Below are 14759 nucleotides of genomic sequence, written 5' to 3'. Positions count from 1 at the left end.
AATGTACAAGTTATATTACGATTCATGAATCTACCGCATGAGTGATGGGTGTGTGTGCGTAATAAAAATTGTTTAGAAAATGACAGAAGTGCAGTGCGAAAAAAATCAAAATTAGAAAGACAGGTTGCAGTTTTATTCACAGAGTATGCACGTTGAATGGCGCACGAGATTTTTTTTTTCGTATAAATTTCACTTATGCCATTTCAACACGAAATTCAGATGTTAGACGAACGTGTCGGGAAAAAAATCCACTTTCAAAGCTGGAAAGTGAATTAAGCTAAAATCAGATTAGCGGCCGTACAACGCGCTAAGCGCACGAACAACAAAAGGTTGCATGGTTATTTCACACGTGAACAACAAAAACTTTCCACAAATGCATTGTGGGCATTTTTTGAGGCATATCTTCATTTAAGAGGCAAAAAAAAAAAATTTGCAATCGAGTTCATTGACTACATCCGCGAAACGATTGCGTGGACGAAATGAACGCTCAACTGAGCAAAACGAATGAATCTGTATAATAATAATTTGAATCAATGAATGTGAAATTCGATCAATAAACAAAACAAGACACAATGAATTGACACGCTTGTTGTTATTGATATCATTTGTAATACGAACTTCGTACATATATGGAGTTTACAATCATATTTGGCAAAATTCCTTCCTACAGCTTGACGTTTCCTACAATTATAATCATGTCACGCGTATGAACTATTTAAGAATTGTAATCGGCACCGTAATCCATTCGAAGTTGCAATAAAAGTCTGCCGAAAATTGTCACCTTGAACTTATCTTGTGTACGTTAAAACAAGCGTAATTAGTACAAAGATAAGAGACATTTTTCGTCACACATGTAATACACACGTTCTCATTTTGAATTACAAATGGCACAATTCCGCAGGAAAAAAAGAACAACATGCGAGTTTAAGTGTGACGAAATCATGCCTTTCTTAATTTTTATGGCCCATTCTCATACAATGATTTTTGGATAGGATAGATTCGTAAGATCTCCGCAAGATCCGGATCCAAGCGTGCGTACGTAGCCGCATGATACATACATTCGTTATTTCGTATTGCTATGGCATGCGAGTCAAAGTAGGCGAAATAAGAAGAATGAATTTGCGTGCGTATTATATATGTATGCATCATGCGGCAGCGCACGCACGCTTGGATCCGGATCTTGCGGAGATCTTACGAATCTATCCTATCTAAAAATCATTCTATGCCCATTCTGATTTTGGAGATTGATGTTAAATACAATTTTTGACGACAATGCCGGTGACATTTACTCGATGTCTGTTTGTTGATTTTAATTATTATGCAAATGGCCTCATGTTCTTCATTTGATGGGTGCAAAAGATACATTCAAATTGCAAACGATGTATTTTAATGTAAGTGTCATTCATGTTTATGACTGCATGTGTGTGGCATTCGTTCAGCCATTTGAAAGTTGAATGTGTCGTTGTTTTTTTTTCTTGCTGCATTGCTAAAGATTTTCACATTTTACCAATGACAATTGTGCAGAACTGATGAAAGTCAAACGATGAATGCGGCCGGAAAACAAGTTTTGGGGTTCGGTTTCGCGACATTCCATCATAAAGTTGTTAGTGCTTTAGACATTAGCCCGAGCAATTACGTTGGCATCAACATACAAATTGATTGAAATCGCATGCATAAAATTGTGTTCATTCATACATGCAATCTATGATTATACACATTCCCTTCTATTTTTTTTTCATTTCTTATATATACACTTCAAGTAAGCGAGTCATTGAAACAAACACACTGTCAAGTGATGTCAAGCGATATATTCATTTCAGGGTGGGATCGAATAAATATGACACAATTTTATAGTAGTTACTCATTCGATTTATCAAATTATAGGCGATTAAACATAATAATAAAATATTGAATTGCATAAGCGGTAAAAGAAGCCACAACGTTTGGTTTTGCTGTCAATTTCAGCTCTTACGGAAATGAAATCAATTGAATTAGCTTGTGGTAGTGATTGGTTGTTGTTGTTTTTGTGGCAAGTTTTCTTTCGATGCGAATGCGTTTGCATTGGCTGCATACACACTCATAACACATATTGAAAAGTACATGAACTGGAAACACTATTTCAAAAATGGATTTGACACATGAGATGTACACCAAACAGAAATCAACGAAAATGAATGAGATTTTGATTGATTCTGTGATATATTATTGACTTTTCTACATTCAAAATGACAACTAAAACAGAATTGTGTGAGAAGCACAATCAAGCACGCGCATTTTTCTTCTGGCAAATCGAAAAATGAAATTACCTCGACATTTTATAGCATCTGTTTGGATTGCAATATCCACAGCCATTGTTCTGCTCAGCTTATATTCTGTTTGCTTTTCTATTCATTCGCCTAAAATACTCGACGATTTCTTGCGTGTGCGTGTTTTTTTCTCTGTCTCTTGTCTCGTCTTTTCTTCACAATTCAATTCGGTGTGTTGCACGTATGTTATTTTGTCATGTCTTGCATCATATATGAATTTTTTTTTGTTCTTCGCTCGCTAAATTTACTTAGCGATCCACGCGTGGCGCAATCAATTATTCATGAATCGTTCTTTCTTTTATTTTCGCCTTTTTCTATTTTCAAATTTGTTGGCTGTAATTACGGTACACGAAGAGAGAAAGAGCGCGAATTCGATTGACACAGTTTGGTTTTTTTGGAAATTAGACAGAGCACGCGAAAACAGGCGAAAACCATAAATCAAATCACTTATGCATATTTCGCAATATTACATAATTTACGCAAACTAAGTACCTACTCCGTCGGCAACTAGTACCAAACAATAGAATAAACGTTTATGTGTGCAATTAGATCGTCAAATGTTATCGTTTATTGCACTAGATTTATGATAACCTCATCGATTCATTAATGCGGCACGTTTTTGATTTTCTATTTTCATTTTCGTTGATTCACTTCACTGACTTCTCAAATGCAATATTATTTTCATGTATTCAACAAGCCTTGGGAACATTTTTTACCGCGGAAGCGAGATCACTGTTTTAATGAATATATTAATGAAGTTTTAACTGTTTTATTTAGCCAAAAATATTGGTGAAATCATGATTGACCTTCAATTTCATGAATTTTTTTCAACATTTTTCATTCCGCGTACTTTCTGTTGTCGTTCTTTTTCGTAACTTGTTTTATTCGTCGAATCACTGACTCGACTAACTAGTGTCTGGGATGTAAATTTTCTCACAACGATAAGTTTTTTTTTTCTTGCATTGAGTCGTAAATTCGAAAGCCAGATGTTAATTAGCATGAATGTTTGCAGTAAAAGACCGATCGATTGAAGAGAGAACGCAGAAAAAATGACGTAATTCACAACGAAGCAGCAAAAATCACAGTTTACAAAGTTTTCACAACATTGCAAACACCAACACCTTTGCCATCAAGTTTGAGTCGGTTCTTCGTGGGCATGGTATTTAAGTGAATCGTGTCGCATGCAATAATTTATAGTTCAATCTCAATTGAATTCGTGTGAATGGGCCGATAGTAACACCTTAATCGAAGAAACGTAACTTTTCATTCAAAATTGATAAGTTTTTCGATATGTCGAATGTTCTGTTTTTCTTCATTGGCAAACAGTTGGCACGAAATGTTCAGTCGGTCAAACACACAAATTGACCGAAATTGCTATTTTTAGCCACTGAATTCAAAAATATAGGGACCACTCACTGCGAACATCGCCACATACACTTCGAGATGCATATACCAAACGCAAGTTTAATCTCACAACTTGCATTCCCTTATGAATTTTTATTCATTTTCTAGACTAAAAAACCAAAAAAATGTGAAGCACCTCGAGGAAAAACACAGTTGAACAACTGTTTCGTGCACCGCACTAAATGATAACTAAATACTACGGTTTGGTTTCTGTTTTTTACGCGCTGAGTGAGATTGAAAGAGAGGAAAAAATACATACTAAATTAACGAACAAGCGATCAAAAAAAAAATAACAACACACGAGTTGATATAGTGTGTGTGCGAACGGCCCGTTTCAATGTATGGCCACAAACAAATCAACATAATACATCGTATCATATATATATTGTATTTAACTGATGAGTTTGCTTGTGTGTTTTTGTTTTGCTCTACCGACTAGATTAAACACGTAATTCTCTCTCACAACGTAGTTTTACTCTATAGATCCGCGTAGTATTTGTTTTGAAAATGTATTCGAGAATTCATATATTGGCAACTCAACAAGAAAGAGAGAGAAATTGTGTTGTTCAACTAAAACGTTTACAATCATTTTGTTTTCTTATTGCTGCACACATATGCACATATTATAACATACACGACAATCGGATTATTATAGAATCACTAGAGCGACTAGTAGTTAATGCGGTTACCATCGCAATTCTGAGTGTATGGCGCATACACACAACCACAGCAGGCGAATGCATAGCGTGAAAAGTGTTCATTTAGACAAAAGCAGAAAATGCGAATAACAAAAGCATTATATATTCTTTTATTTTATCGAGGTTATTTCCATCACTACAATAGCTCTTGAATGCCAAGATTTTTTTCATTCACTTTGCAAAAAGCAATTTCATGAAGCCGGCTTTTTCTTTCTGCGATGATCAATTGGCTATTAACTTAATTTACAACCGATCCGATTGTTTTTATTTATGGAAAATCGAATAAATTAACATATCGAATCAATTTAATTAGCCTTCGTTGGCATAACAGATATATTCATTAAGTATGTTGATTTGTCGAGTATTGATTGCGGTTTAAAGAAACCCGTAAAAGAAAAGCAACAACAAAAACGGATGCGGAGAAAGAATTTCGCAAATGACGAGCAAAAGAGAATATTTCATTTTAATTAGTAACAAAAAAAAAATTATATATAAATGTGCCAAGTTGGTTTAACATTTCTATAATAATCAAAGGTATTAAATGGTTTTTCCATTCGAAACAATTTGTTTTGACTTATTATTCTTTGCGGTCTGGATTTAACTGCATTTCATGCCATTTACTTCTTTTCATTGTACCGTACAAGTAGCAAAGTAATTTAATAGCTAACCGATTACATGGTGGCCGGCGTGCATTGACACTTTTTTCTCGCAAAATTGGTTTTGCTCTATTTAGTTTTGTTTCTCAAGACCGATAGAACCAGTTTAATGCATGAAAACACAAAATCCAAACATATCATCCACAGCATTTTATAATTGTTGGACAACATGCTCGTTAGCGTTTTGTACGTCACACGGGCGGTATGTAATTGAAGTTCAAGTACTATCACAAGATGGAATCTAAGCTAACGAGTAACTAAACGACATGCTTCGACAAATTGCATCATTTTCAACACATTTTAAATGCATAAATGTGACTTTTTTTCATTTCTATGGTTTTAAAATGACAAAGGTGGTCAATCGATAAAAACAAGAGATTTTCATGGTGTGTAATCTTTCTAAGTAAACAAAATAAGACATAATCACAAAGAATACAGAATTATAAAAACGGAACCGCATTGGAAAAGAGTGATGAAAGAAAAAAAGAGTCTAAAGTCCGATGAAAAACTTCTTCAAAGCATCTATGTTTATAAAACTATAAACAAAAGCAAACGAAATGTAAATAACCTTTTGAAGCAAAAAAAAAAAAACAGAACTGAAAATAGATTTAATAGGCCTATTGCAGCAGTTGTAGAAAAATATGGTTGCTCCATCCAATCAAAAGACCTTTTTACTATTTGAGCGCAAGTTTATTTCAATGGAGGCGCCATTCACTTATACATCTAACAAAATCTTATTCAACAAACTCAATAAGTATATATATATTACAATCTATTTTGTACCTGATAGATCAAAACAACTCGTGCTATTATAACTTATTCAAAATCACTTTTTTTCGCGTCTCATTTTGGATTTTTTTCCTTTGGCCTCATAAACTTATTGGTAAAATGCGATAAGTTCGAATATTTTTCAACATTTCCAATAGTACTTTTGACAATGGCCAATTGTTAATTAGAAATTCAACAAATTCAACGACACTGCCGCCGACAAATTCGACAAAATGAATGATATCATCGCTACTACATTCTGGAATAATGACTAACTCACCTCTGATCAATTCGTGCCGACGATTGGAAAGCAATGAGCCGCCTGGACTATGTAAAACCGTTTTCAAGCATCGCATATTCTCACTGCATGTCGCAATTATTTCGGTCTGTGCAAAAAGAAAATGCAAATTTTGTTTTAATATCATTTAGCGAGCGTTTTACAAGTAATTAACGTCATCAACGTCAATTATTTTGTGTATTTTTTTTTTTGAGTTCATTCACACTCACATAGTCTTCCGAATGCAAAAGATGCCGACGAATTTTGAGCGCTTGTGTATTTTCAAGATCGCGACGGCTTTGATTTAGCACAATGTCGATGTGTGTTTCGTCTTCGGCATCACTGCTGGCTGCCGATGACGATGATGATAAGATTTCCTTTGATTCGTTTGATTTCATGCGACGACGTTCGTTGCCGAAAAATGCTTTGCTAAACTCCATTTCCAATTTACGGCTGATATTCGCCTTTGGAGTTTTTTGCGATTTATGTGATGTTCGTGATTGCATCGTATCTGTTCCGTTTGATAATTTGCGACGTTCTAAAGAAAATGTAAACAATTTTTTTTATAAGAATTAAAAACAAATGTAATCTCATTTATATTTTATACGTTCTAAGAAAGTTATGAATGTTTTGTGACTAGTGAAAAATATGCTTACTTAATCGAAATGAAATAACTTTTCTGCAGCTAGTTAATCATCAAGTAACGTGAGAAAATGATAAACAAAAATAAACAAAACGCAAGCGTTTTGCGTCTGTTCTTGAAAATGTAGAAAGTATATCGCAATTGCTTGCGGTGCACATTGCATAAGATCGAAAAATGACAAAGTGAGAAAGAACGAAGAATAACGACGTCGACGACTAAGACGAAAAGCGACACAACAAAACTGTTTGGTTGAGACGGTGACGGTGGTGGCGAAAAAAAAAATTACGATTCAGAAGAGTTATGCAAAGAGCAAACGAATATGAGTGAAAGACACGCGAATCGTGATATTCATCTTGTTAACATTAAATTGAACAACAAATTATTATAATTCATCTTTATATTTATGAAGACAAGTGTGCACAATGCGCACAACACATCATTTTCACATTACAACAACGGAAAAATGTGTAACTCATAACGGATCACGGATATGTTTTACAACAATTTAATACAGAAAATCGGTGTTTTATCTGGTAGAAAATATGCCAACTCCTCAGAATTGAGCTAATTGTATAAATTGAGTTCTCACATTGAATAATGGTGTCTGCATTAAATTAGGTTAAATTTCAACTAGAACTATTATTTTAATGGAAGAGCTACCACATTTTTGCTAATAAAACAACATACCTTCAGTAAATGGTTTGCGATGATTTTCCCCATGTGTTCTGCGTCGCCATTCGATTTCAAATGCACGTCGTTTGCGCATCGCGTTATCCTCATCCGATGGTGATTTACTGATCGGTTTATTAGGTATTTGTCCACTACCAATCGGTTTCCTGCCTCTTGGTGGTGACATAGAGTCCAAATTATTGGCAGCTGACAACGATGAGCAGCAATCGGATTGTGAATCGATGAAATTTCTGTAGTCATCGCCAAATTCGAGCAATTTTCGTGCTGCATCTGAATCACGACCTTCTGAATATGCCTCAGACAAGTATTTCTCTTGGTAATCATCCCAAACTTGATCGATTTGTTCAGATACATTGCTGTTATCTTCGGTACCAGTGAAGCTTAATTCACGAGTGTTTGTATTCCCTTTCAAATTGTAAAAAGCAAGCGGTGCCAAATTGCCCAAATGTGTTGAATTGAACATATTTGTGGTGCATGCACCAACTTGGAAATTCGGTTTTGGCAATGTGATTTCATCTTCATTCTCCGTTTCGATTGCAACACTTTCAACGGTAACCGTTTGTGTTTCTTTAATCACCAAATGGCCTGAGAATGATTCCGATTTCATCAGAGAGCTGTAACTTCCACGACGATTTCCACCGCTTGCTTCTGAAGCATTCGAACCAGATTCGCTGCGTTGTTTCTTCTTCAAGCGCATGCGACGCTTTTTCAACGAATTTTTACTGTCCGAACTTTTCATTCTTAAGCTTGATTGTGATCCGATATTTAATGTATGCAATGCTGATTCACTGATCGAATGATTGGCCAAGCCTTGATTGTTTGCATCGTCCGATAAACAATTTGTTGGTGTTTGCTTGGTGAGCTGAGATATACATGAAACGGATACGGGACGCTCGGAATTACGGCGATTTGTTCGTGGCACAACTTTGTTTGTTTGACAACTTTCTGGCGAATCTTTCAATAAATCAACTGATGTTGTGATCACTTCAGTTGATGTGCATTGAGATTTATTTCCAGTTGCTTGCAAACATGTGGTTGCCACCGAATCAGCCAATTCTTCTGATCCATCCGAATCACGAGCATCCGATTCGGTCGTGTATTCACATGAAGCTTCACCATCTGTGTTCAGTGTTGGCACCGTTAATGTCTGTTTTGGTTGGCTTTGATTTTGTAGCCAGTGCTCGACACGTTTATATTTTGAACTGTTTAGCGAGTGGACAGTTTTTCGTGCTGAGACTTGCGCATCGGCTGATTGACGACGGCTTCGAACGGGAGTTTTTAAGAGTTCATCACGCACCAAATTTTCAGCACCCATGACCAATTGTTGAATGCTCTCCTTTGAGTAGGCCTGAGAATTTGAAATAGAAAGAGACATTTTTTTCATATCCGGAGATTAATTTTTTTAAGTCTTTCGACAAAAAAAGACTTTGGCTTTAACGCTTGGTCTCTTATTGAATTATTCATTTACCTTAGGTATTTCCTTATAAAGCCTCTTTTCAATGCTGCTCTTCACAACGACTGATACAGGAGTTGATTGCATTTGCTGGTCGAATTTTTCATTTTCATATTGCTAAACAGGAAAAATACCATTAATTTGATTGTAATTTTGATCAAAAAAAATCTAATTCGTTACCTCTCGCTTGGCAAATGGGCTGTCAACCGTATCAATAATGGTATCATTTACATTCACTTGAATCGATAAATTGGCCAAGTTTTCATTATCAATAGTGTCTTCATTGTCATTTGAGTGGTTTCCATTGACATCGCTGCCTTTTGAATATTCCCATTCTTCTTCCGAACACAATTCGCTGGTGGCCTGTGATGACCAATCGTTGCCGTTATTTTTATGGCTGCCCGTTTCTGGTTCGGTGTCTGTATGATTTTTTTAAATTTAATTTCATAAACAATGTTTTGTTAGTTTGAAATATGTCATTCGATTGAGAAATATTTCATTACCTGAATGTTTAAAATAGAATGTGCCGCAATTCTTTGATTCCCGATTCGATCGATTAAATTTTGTTGCGTCGACCTTTCTCTGACGTTTAACGCCTGCCATTTGCTTGCTTGGCATCGGCGGCAACGAAGCTGATTTCGATCCATACAAATCGGTTTCTGTGTTTTGCGTCATTTCCTCCGTATTATTCGATACGTTCAGAGGATTTCCATTATTGTCTGTTGATGCTAAAAAAAAACAAACAAAATTTAATTTTTTCCCTTTTGACTTCAAATGGCTTTTGAACTTACTATTTGTTGCTTGTTCTTCAATGTTGTTGTTCATCTTGGGCATTAATTCACTGTCGCTCCCTTCTGAATCAGCGTCAAAACCATTCGTTTGCACATTGATCACTGTATCATCGAAATAGCTTGGAAAACGACAATCATCCTAAATAATAATAATAAAAACAATATTCATAACGCACATAAGTATATTTTATATTTTTAGCATGTTTATAAAAAGATGATGATGTGGCACACTTACATCGTCATCAGATGCCTGTTCGTCGGTTAGTTCGTAAAATTTTCGTTTCGATTGGTTTGGGTTTATCGATCTCCGTTGATGATTCTCCGCAATCAAATCATTTGTGAATCGTGCTAATTTGGCTGCCGGTCCCTCATCTACTTCGGACGATGATGATTGAGACGCTGAATTCTGCAATTAAAAACAACGACAAATTTCATTTCACAAACCGACTTTAGCATAAACATGGAGCGGAGAGCAGTTAGTTTAATTATTTGATTTTAATTGGTGAAACAAAGTGAAAGAAAATTAAACGACATGCATGCGTACGTGCGTCAACTACAAAATGTCGCGCACCAATCTCTCTATTATGATCAAGAATGGTCATTTGGGTCAATTAGAAATTGCAGTTAACCGTTTGCTTGCCATAAAATCTTTAAATAAGTTGTTTAACGTAACAAATTAACTCAAATTGGCTTGAATCGAACTCGCACGCAATTTCTTCATCCTTTTCAGGGTATTGAAAGAGAAAAAAAACGACAATGAGCTGCGTTTAATTGTTCGTGGAAAAGTACAATCACTTACGTATATTGACATTGAGCCAGAGCAAATTCAAGTTATTTAAACTATGATAAATGATCTCATCGAAAATGTCAATGAGAGAGATTGATTTCAATTGCAAATGCCAAAAGATCTCAATGGAACCTATTGAAAGAAAAAACCGCTTTTCATACAAACATTCTTTCGTGTTTTATGTTTTGCGATAATTTTCATTCTTTCAAAGTGTTGCCAATTTTCCTCCTTTTGCAACTTAAAAATTGGGCTAATTGAAATGAAACTGTTGAAAACCAAAACGAAATAGAAGTGCGTGTGCACTTATTGCATTCTCACGAAGTTCAAAATGTATGCCTCGTAGCGTTGCTGCAGTTTATAAGTGCAAAAATAGCTCAAGAATGTTGTCGATTGAGGAAAAAAAAGCAGGGAGGCCACACGGGCACATCGACGGGCATACAAGCAATTAGAAACACGAAAGAGGAAAAAAATATGTGTACGCGCGAGTCGAATGGCCCAATTCCTGAGGAGTCTCGTTGTTGGCACAACATAAATTTGTATGGCACAGCTGTATAACGCTGATACTCATTCAATCAAATCTCAATTGCAACAAGACCGAAGTAAAATCGGAATCTATTCTCATGCCATTTAATTTACAGGCACCAAGTACGCCACCCAAATGCCCAATCGACTTGCGCAATTCGGAAGCGCTATAAAAAACCAATAATCACAATGTCCTATTTTTATTCTATATACTTGAGCGATTTGTACAAATATAAACCAAATCAATCTCTTTTAAATGCGGCGTTAGAGCGTTAAAGTAAATTGAATTTGTACTGAACATGCGGAAGAAAGCGATTCAGTCAGTTTCATTCTTTTTGTGTTTGCTGCAATGACAAAAACACGAAGCAAACAATTGTGTGGGATGATGGAGCATAGTGATAGTAACAGTTAATGCGGAAACAAATTATGTTGTTTATATTGTTTGTAATTGGCTTTGGATCTAGCGTTACATTCTTAAACTCGGTTTAACCATAAAAGTTCATCGAATTCAGTTTCATTCACTTTTTTCGACGTATGTTATCGTGCGCGTTGATCGAAATTCAAACAAAAGTTTTCCAAAGGAAATTAACTTCTTAAATAGTTTTTTTTTCTTGAGCATTTGAAAAAAAAACTATGGCAAATAACTGCGGCAAATTTCTTTTTTAAGTGACTTAGTTTTTCCTTTTGTTTTACAATGTCATTTCGATTTTCCTTTTCCATCGTATTCTTAATTAAAATCAAACAAATGATATGCATGTTACGATTAACCAACCTGTAAATCGTCGTTTTTCAGTAAATTTTCAAGCAACACCGAAATTTCAAATGATTTCAAATACAATGAATGATAGCGACGTTCAAGCGCTTTTAGATTGCATTCATTGTTTGAATTGTTGCTGCTGTGGCTGCGTCGTGTAATGTGCGTTTCCAATGATGAAAAACAATTATCGTCGTCGTGCGGCAGTTGCTGTTGTTGCTGCTTCTGTTCAAGTTCGGATTTGAAATTGTCTGTATTGTTCTGTAAAATGAACGATGTCGGCGTTTCACTGCAATGTTCCCGTTGTCGCGACAATGATCGTGTACATGCGCCAATTAATTTTGCATGTTTTCCAATTATACGATATAATTCCTGTGGAAAGAGAAGAAAGAGAGAAAAAAGGAACAATTTAGTAGAATTCAAACACATTTAATTGATTTTTCTTTCGCATTCTAGATCCGAACAATAATAATTTTCTTTAGGTTTTTGTAGTTTAAGCGGATGTTTGCTTATTTCGTGTTCGCATTCAAAGTTCATACTAAATGAACACACACTAAGTGCGATTAAGGAATAGTTCACTGTTGTGCATGGATGTTGTTCGAAAGGCACATGTGCAAGTTTTGACATGGTTCAGTGCTTGCGAAAAAAAAACCCGAAGAAAACTACGCTACAAAACTAGTCGCTCTCTCTCTAACGAGCGCGCACACCGAATGAACGTTGAACAGCAGTTCATAAAAGAAAAATAAACATTTAAATTGATGGATTGTTCTATAAATTGCCCTGCGAAACAAATGATGCTCAACCATAATTTTAATGCTCAGTACGAAATCGTTAGTAGCTGTAATGCTATTACAATTTATGGCTCTAATCGAAGGTATGTTTACATCGTGCCGAGTTCATTGACACATGCAATGCTTATACAGCTGAATTTCGACATGTTTTCATCTTGAGCAAAAGCATAATAATTTTGTCGTTTGTGAGTTTTAGTGTGTGTGTGTGTTCTTTGAATTTTACACTCTGTTCGCGTTGCTATGATCGATGGCTTTGCACATATTGACACATGGAATGGATTGAACGCAAAGCGCACACCAGCTAACAAATCACACAGCGTAGAAGTTCCAATCAAGTGTTTGTGTCCGGGCGATAAAGCGATGAGAGAAAAAAACGATATTATGATCATAAAAAGGTCCATTAAGTAAATATTTTCAGCATGAAGTCGGGCAAAACAAGATTGCTGATGGCCACAAAAAAGGCAAGAAAAGTAAGAGTTTTCATTTTGGTATTTTAGTCGATTGCAAGTGTTGCATTTTCATTGCAAAACACATTTTTATGCCATCGGCAATGATACATGGCTACTGTTTATTGAGATGCCTGCTTTTGGATTTTGGTTGTCGTTGCCAACATTTTGCAATTGAAGAAAAAACACGAGTGTGTATCATGCATCAAAATGAATGCTTTATGCATTTTCTCAAGCAATTTAATCGATTTAATGATATGGCATCTCTTTACGTTTTCCGTTTTTTTTTCGCTTCTTACTTTTATTGTTATTAATATTTTTTATTACTATTGCTCTCGTAAGTGGGTATCATTTTCATGTTGTGGTAAGTGGATGTTTGTTTTTGTGTCTGTGTGTACAAAAAGGCTGTTCTTCAAATGGCGATATTTCAAAATAATTTCAGTTCGCCAAATGGAATCGATAGTTGGTTGTATCGCAGCATTTGTGACAGTGTGAGAAAAAATAACGACTTGCATGATTGAAAATATATATATAGTTATCTTTCGCATTTTTAATGAATAGATTGTAAAATTTTACAATATCGTTTTTTTTTCAAGCAAGATTGGGAAAAGTCTCTATATGTTTTCTTGACGACCAGCTTTATGGCCTTTGTTAAATGAGCAATAAAGTTTTTGCGCATAATTTTTTATTGTTTTTCTTTACCCCCTCCCACCTCTTGTATCTCTCGTTTTTTTAATGAAGTACTACTACTGGATCATTATCCAGCGATTGCATAATAACCAATGTATTATGAAATTTTGAGCACATTCTAACGGTTCCAAGGAACTGCTGCTGTTGCGCTGTTGTGTTGCAATTAAAATCCACTGGGATTGTCTCGTACTCGGATTGTCAATCACACTGACAACTTTCATATAATGAAGAAAATTACAGTTAACAAAATGACTTGACGGAATGGCACTAATTCAGTAAACAAATGTCAAATGCGCCATACTAAATGTAGCCGTTAATTTCTATGGTACAAAACAAATTCATTTGTTATATACGGTGAGCACATGCTCTGACATTTAAGAAAAAAATCAACCGAAAAATGCGTGCCTAACATTTCAAAGCTTGCGACTTTTTGGTTTCTTCTTCATCTTCTGTTTGGTTTTTTTTCTCACGTCTGCATAATAGAAATATGAATCAATCAAGCATTTGGATGGACTGTTGAACAAGTTGCACTGCAAAGTTCCAGAGTCGTTGTGTTTCGCTTTACGGCGACGCCGTCCCATTAAAATCACATGCCAAGTGCTTGGCGACGATTGAATTTCTCACCGTGTGCTTAAAGTAAATTAATGAGCTCATTGGATGTGTTTGTTGTATATGAAATGCAACAACCTTTATCGGCGGCGTGTTTTTTCTTACTCTCCATTTGAAATGGCGCACACAGAGAAAGAGAGAAATAATCACTTTTCTCTCTGCATTGAATATGGGGGAAAATCCAAAACAAATGCGGTGAAAACGTGCAAACTCACGAAATATAAATGGTCGTTCATTATGTGAACGCAACGCGCAAATGAGATGAAAATAGCGAAAAAAAAGAACAACAAATCACCGTTTATAGCTTTACATAATATAAATTGTGTGTGTGTGTTGGAATGATGCCTTACTACTCCAAACTAAATGAGTCACTTTGTCCATAAATGCTGCAATCCAACAACGATTCGCGACCACTAAGCAACATTTTGAACCTTTAGAAATATTCCCAATTGAAATCTTAATGTTGTCTTTCTA

The 14759-nt window shown here is 35.5% G+C and overlaps 1 protein-coding gene across 2 annotated transcripts in view; it reads right to left on the bottom strand.

The window, feature by feature from the left end:
* LOC116342976 overlaps window positions 1-14759 on the bottom strand; it is a 120439-nt gene that overhangs the window by 14232 nt on the left and 91448 nt on the right. For both annotated transcript variants that reach the window (XM_031770822.1, XM_031770821.1), the window contains 9 exons: window positions 11768-12121; window positions 9922-10092; window positions 9687-9825; window positions 9399-9623; window positions 9076-9314; window positions 8911-9012; window positions 7440-8790; window positions 6340-6647; window positions 6113-6218 (listed from right to left, as the gene is read on the bottom strand). In XM_031770822.1, coding sequence (XP_031626682.1) covers window positions 6113-6218; window positions 6340-6647; window positions 7440-8790; window positions 8911-9012; window positions 9076-9314; window positions 9399-9623; window positions 9687-9825; window positions 9922-10092; window positions 11768-12121 — 2995 coding nt within the window. The remainder of the gene's footprint in view (window positions 1-6112; window positions 6219-6339; window positions 6648-7439; window positions 8791-8910; window positions 9013-9075; window positions 9315-9398; window positions 9624-9686; window positions 9826-9921; window positions 10093-11767; window positions 12122-14759) is intronic.

Source organism: Contarinia nasturtii, unplaced genomic scaffold, assembly GCF_009176525.2.
Source record: "Contarinia nasturtii isolate CC-2019 unplaced genomic scaffold, AAFC_CNas_1.1 Cnas_scaffold_928, whole genome shotgun sequence".
NCBI classification, from domain to species: domain Eukaryota; kingdom Metazoa; phylum Arthropoda; class Insecta; order Diptera; family Cecidomyiidae; genus Contarinia; species Contarinia nasturtii.
The sequence above is the reverse complement of the archived record's forward strand: the minus strand, read 5'-3'. Positions and strand labels throughout refer to the sequence as shown.